Below are 5,303 nucleotides of genomic sequence, written 5' to 3'. Positions count from 1 at the left end.
ATTTATATTTTTGGATCGTCCATTCATCCACTATGAACCAACTGTCAACTTGATGCTGATTCTCTACTGATTAATGCTAGATTTTGGAACAGCAATTTTGCGAAAAAGAATACTGGCGGTGAACGGCCTTTTTCATCTGTTGGCTATACAGGCAGTCTAGAGTAGACTTGGAGGAAACTAGCATCTAGCATCAAAATTGATTTCATTCGTAGGATTCTTTCTCAGGGAACTTATAGCTTCTGTCCAGTGGCTCAGGAGTCATAACTTGGCTCTTTTCTCGGTTCTGTCCAGTCCAGTTCTAGTTTTTCCGAAGTTCAAAGCATGTGCGACTCAACTATGGATACTCTCAAAGTAAAAGAGCTTTTGCACTCCTCTTGTCTCTCTCTCTCTCTCTCTGAATGTATGCTTTCCAAATCTATCACCATTTCATAAGTCATGTTAATGATGGCAACTACTGCTTGATTTTAGCTTAAAAACCTTGTGTCCCACGCCCAACAGCCCTACATACTTGGATTGGAAAAGAGTGATTTTGTTTTGCTACGTTATTGATGTCTAATTATGAGTTCTAATTCATTGTTGATCGCGAGGACTGATGTTTAGCTTTCTTATCAGAGGCATTGTTTGTAGATGAAAAATTTATGTCATGCTAATACGATCTAAGCATCATGCAAGGTTCAGTGGAGTTCAAGATAAGATCGCACTTATCAGTAAAACATGTTTAAGCCTCTCCAAGTTTGAGTTAGATGCTTCTTGCTGGTAGTCATATTAAGGTTTAGGTTATATTCCTAAATTAGGTGCTTTGGTGTTTTCATGATGCAAAGCATGATATGCTATTAATTTGTTCCCATGTTGAAAACCTCTCCAATAAGTTTGCATTGTTAGAGACCTCACTAAGTCAGAGCACATTTTTTTCCCGTTTCAGCATGACAAAAGGTTATCAATTTAGCATTCTGTGACATTAAGATGCATGATATTGCTACCATCTTCCAAAAGGATGGAAGTTATCCTAGACTTCCTGAGTAGTTTAAGCTGGAGATGGGTGTAGAGAATTACTTGTCATGTATCGTCATGTATGCTACCATTTCTATCATGAGAATTACTCATCATGTATCATCAAAAGCAATATAAGCTTTCTAGGGCATGGTTTAACTTTTGGTGTTGAATGGTGTTTGCTTTGTGAATGCAATTGATACACGAGTCCTAGGGTTCACATGTGATCGAGATTTTTATAGTTTCATTAGATTTTTGCCTTCTTTAACAAGGAACTTAAGCTTCTTAGCAAATCTTAAATTAAGGGTAACCCGTTCGATATAAGGAAATTGTTACTGGTGGCGAAATTTGACATCTATAGACTATAATGTTCAGGTGGTACACCTCTTGTGAATAGTTTGTGATGGGCTGATTCTGCATTTATCATCCTCTTGCTCATTTTATTTAAGTTTGTTTATTTAATTGCACTAGATGTTTCATCAATAATTTTGTTAGGTCAAGAGTGCGAACTAGATAAGTTGGCAAAGTCTATTGGTGTTGATGCAAGAGACCAGGGTTTGATTTTGCCCTCCATTCTGGTATTCAGCTGGGGCGTGCACCCATCGAAAAAAGCAAGATCATGTGGTCGAGTTGATTAAGATTCTTATGCTCTTCTTAAATCTATTTCCTATGTGCTCCTTTTGCGACCTACTTGATCATTTTTTACCTCCTGTTTGTAATGTGAATCTTCGTCGTTGTTTCAAACCTTTTTAGGTTGTATCACATTCCCAGTTAATTTATCATCTCCAATGTGATAGATTATTCTTTTTCCAGCTGATTTTCCATTCAGATTATCAACTTTAGTGAACTCAGCTGTCCCTTTTCTATCAGTTGAAGTTCAGTTGCACCCTCAGAATAGGTTCTCTTGTAAATGCATTTTAGTTGAATAACATAATTTACTTGAAAGATATTGGTTCTTAAAAAATGCACAATGCATTATCTGAAACCGTCTCTGGAAGGGTACCAATTGTTACCTTCAAATATTTTTTTCATAATGTTAGAAATGTTAGTTGTAGAGAATTAGAAAATTAAGCTCATAAGAGAAACTAAAGCAGCAAATTCAAAGGGTCATGTACCTCACTTATCCAGTGACATATTGCTCATTCTACTAGTGACTTCGGTTTTTGAAAAGAGTGCTTATAATGCCCTAGAATGCTTGTAACTTTTGCTACAATTCTCCTGCTTGTTTCATCTTCCCCATATCTTATTAACATGAACTTATAGAAAGTAGAAATCCTACTACATAAGCTATTATTTGACCTCTAACCATCAACAAGAAATTGTTCTCTCCTCACTGCACTAGCATATTTTTGATTTTCTGCTTTCTATGAATGTGGTTCAATGCAGTGAGATGCAGTCAGATTTTATTTTCTGAGTTGGCAAGACATCAACAAGATGTTTGATGCGCACTATCTGGCTCCTTGATGGAATCCAGGTGGAAAATCCAGTGCATTCACAGCACAAGGGAGCAAAGTATAGAATCAAACTGGGGATTATGCATACTAGTTCGGTATGATTCTGTAAATTGGTTCCTTAATTCAAAGTTGGTGCTGCAAGTTAAGCTTGCTAAGCTTATCTGGAGCCTCTCCTCAATAGTGTCTTGGTTTTGATTATATAATCTCAAGCTTGCAAAGTAATGGAGAACCTTCTTCCTGCCGATGTTCCAATCAGATTCCGGCACTGCCTTAGGGCCACAACCAGTTTCTGAAAGCAAGATAGTATTTTGAATCAAGTATGAGTTGTTTACAACAACTGCTAATTGTGGTATCCTTATCCTGCATATCATTCCCAGCTTTGTTATCCTCACATTTCATCTACACTTCAGTTAAGACGTACGAAGTTCTCATCTGCTGCCCTCAACCCTCTGTTCTCATGTGTGGCCCGTCCTAATTTTTAGGAACTTAGTTTGCTAAGCATATGATTCATATACCACTTACAAAGAAATTTATTTTTCGTTTTAACTTCCTTTCAAACTTGCATATGCACCTGAATCCGCTTCTGTATCAACTCCCTCTTCTGGGTTGCTTCGAATAAACTACGATATTGAGTATATATTGCATTCATGTAGGCATGCAGGCAATGCCCAAGACTTTTTAATTTTTAAAAGATAACCATAACCATAGCTCGAAAGAATGTTCGCATCAAGCTGCAGGAATGCTGCTCCGATTTTTTCCGAAAACCAAACCTTTCATTTCTACAGACTAAATCAAGATTTACTTCCACAACTAAAGTCTTGTTTTCATATGTACATGTATACACCGACCAACTTTTCCCGTTTCAAAACAAATGATAACTGTTTAAATGTGCGAGAGAAAACAAAAATATAGAAAAACAAATGAATCTTACATTATAATATGTGAGAAACTTGCTACAGTGTTCATCCTCCTGCACGATAGGATGCTCAGCCGCCCTGCTCTATATACAATAGTTTTCATCATGGTCTGCTATACTACTTGGTACAGAACGTACCATACCATATCGAGAGAAAACTGATACGAAACTTAGTTTCGAATTGGTACAAATCTCATACTGTCCTATATCGAGATGTACCGATCTATATTAAAGTGTATATTGAGATAAAAATTGAAAAAAAATAGTTAGAGAACTATTTTGGTTAAAAAACATACCGTATTGTACTATACTATTTAGTATAAGATATTGATACAGATCTATCTGGCACCGAGATTAGGACTCATGGTTTCCCTGAAAACCTCCTAATATTAGAAGTGTGGCATGCTGGTTTGGCTCGGCTTCAGATACGGAGAACTGATGGTCGGGAAGTAGTACTCCTGGTTCCACATATCGATAGCAGGCGTCGCTCCAAATGCTGCTGAAGAGCTCTGCAAATCATCTAGATACAAGCCGCTAAACCAATCGCTATCCTCTTTCTGACGTTCTATCATCTGAAAGCTACCAGTGTTGCTGGTTCTCATTGCGTCAACTCCATTATCGAAAGCTTGACGTAGCTGACCTCCAGCCCAATCCAGACTGTCAAAGTCCGGGAACAACTCAGTCTCAATGTCTGATTCTGGAGTAGTCCTGAAACTTTCCGATGCCTCCATCGAATCTGTCATCTCTTCAGGGGTTCCCTTCTCCTTTTGTCGCTGTGTCTTCTCCCAGCTGTTCTTCTTGTTGTACAATCGACAAAGTACCCAGTCATCCAACTGCAAGTAAGAATGAAACAAACTCTGATTAGTCCTGCTAATCTTTGGAAAGTAAATGAGATCGAAAGGATGCTCTGTTTTTCTGATGACGCACTCTAAGACTATTCTTCTTGCTGGCGGCTCGGTTGGTGTCTGCGAGCCGGTACTCATGCATAATCCAATCAGTCTTGACTCCTTTCAGCCCCTTTCCATGGTAGAACACCAAAGACTTCTTTATCCCAAGAGGCCGACTGCTCCCCGGCGGCGAGACCGGCTTATCGGCCCCTGTTGCCTTCCAGTATCCCCTTCCGGCGGCCCGGTTAGGCCTCGACCCGTTCGGGTATTTCCTGTCGCGCGACGTGAAGAAATACCACTCCCTCTGTCCAAACAATGCCTTCTCTGCTCAAGTATCAAGCACCAAAACAAAGCAACCGAGGTTTAGAACAAACAGAACCTACGTCGAAAACTTTTGCAACGATTTATGATAGAACCAGGAGCAAGATTTTTGCAGTGGTACCTGGGAGATCCCAAGGGTCGTACTTGTAGAGATCGACCTCGGCGATGATGGGAACGGGGAGACATTGGCAAGCGACCTTGCGGCGGAGGTAATGGACGATGAGCTCCTCGTCGGTGGGATGGAATCGGAAACCCGGCGGCAGGTTGAGCTCCGTCTCGGCATCTCTTCTCCTCCCCATCATTCTCTCCTCCTTCTGCTGCTCTTCTTCTTTGTTTCTTTGGCTTGTGCAACTCGGTGGCGTTTTTCTTGTGAGCAGGAGATGGGGCTCAAGCCTCCAAGGAGCCGGAAAGGTCTTTAAATATCCATCTCTCCCTCTCCCCCCTGCATGCTGTTTTCCTCGTGGGGTCGTCGGTTGGCGCCAAGGAAGGTTCGTCCCCAATCCCCGGTACCGGGACGGGAAGCGTCTCTTTACGGGGTGGCTGGTCTTTGACTTTGTTTACGGGAATATAGGTCCAAGGCAGGGGAATATTCGACTCGGGGGCTATTCAGTATTCACGCACGTGGTGGTAAGGGAGGGGTGGGTTTTTTTTTAATTATTATTATTATTATTATTATTTTGCATAAATATTTTTCTAAATATTAAATCTCGCACGAATATCCTTCTAAAATTGATA

General features: G+C 40.3%; 1 protein-coding gene across 1 annotated transcript; it reads right to left on the bottom strand.

Moving 5' to 3' along the window:
- Positions 1-3,586: 3,586 nt before the first annotated feature.
- LOC103709686 (NAC domain-containing protein 68-like) lies at positions 3,587-5,101 on the bottom strand. The gene is made up of 3 exons (XM_008795147.5): positions 4,690-5,101; positions 4,288-4,571; positions 3,587-4,193 (listed from the first exon to the last, which is right to left on the bottom strand). Exons 1-3 carry the CDS (start codon positions 4,868-4,870, stop codon positions 3,750-3,752), a joined length of 909 nt encoding a protein of 302 aa, XP_008793369.1. The 5' UTR covers positions 4,871-5,101; the 3' UTR covers positions 3,587-3,749.
- Positions 5,102-5,303: the final 202 nt, after the last annotated feature.

The sequence above is a fragment of the Phoenix dactylifera genome, chromosome 17 (assembly GCF_051530095.1).
Source record: "Phoenix dactylifera cultivar Ajwa chromosome 17, Ajwa_hap1_PhDact_Kaust_v1.1, whole genome shotgun sequence".
NCBI lineage: Eukaryota > Viridiplantae > Streptophyta > Magnoliopsida > Arecales > Arecaceae > Phoenix > Phoenix dactylifera.
The sequence above is the reverse complement of the archived record's forward strand: the minus strand, read 5'-3'. Positions and strand labels throughout refer to the sequence as shown.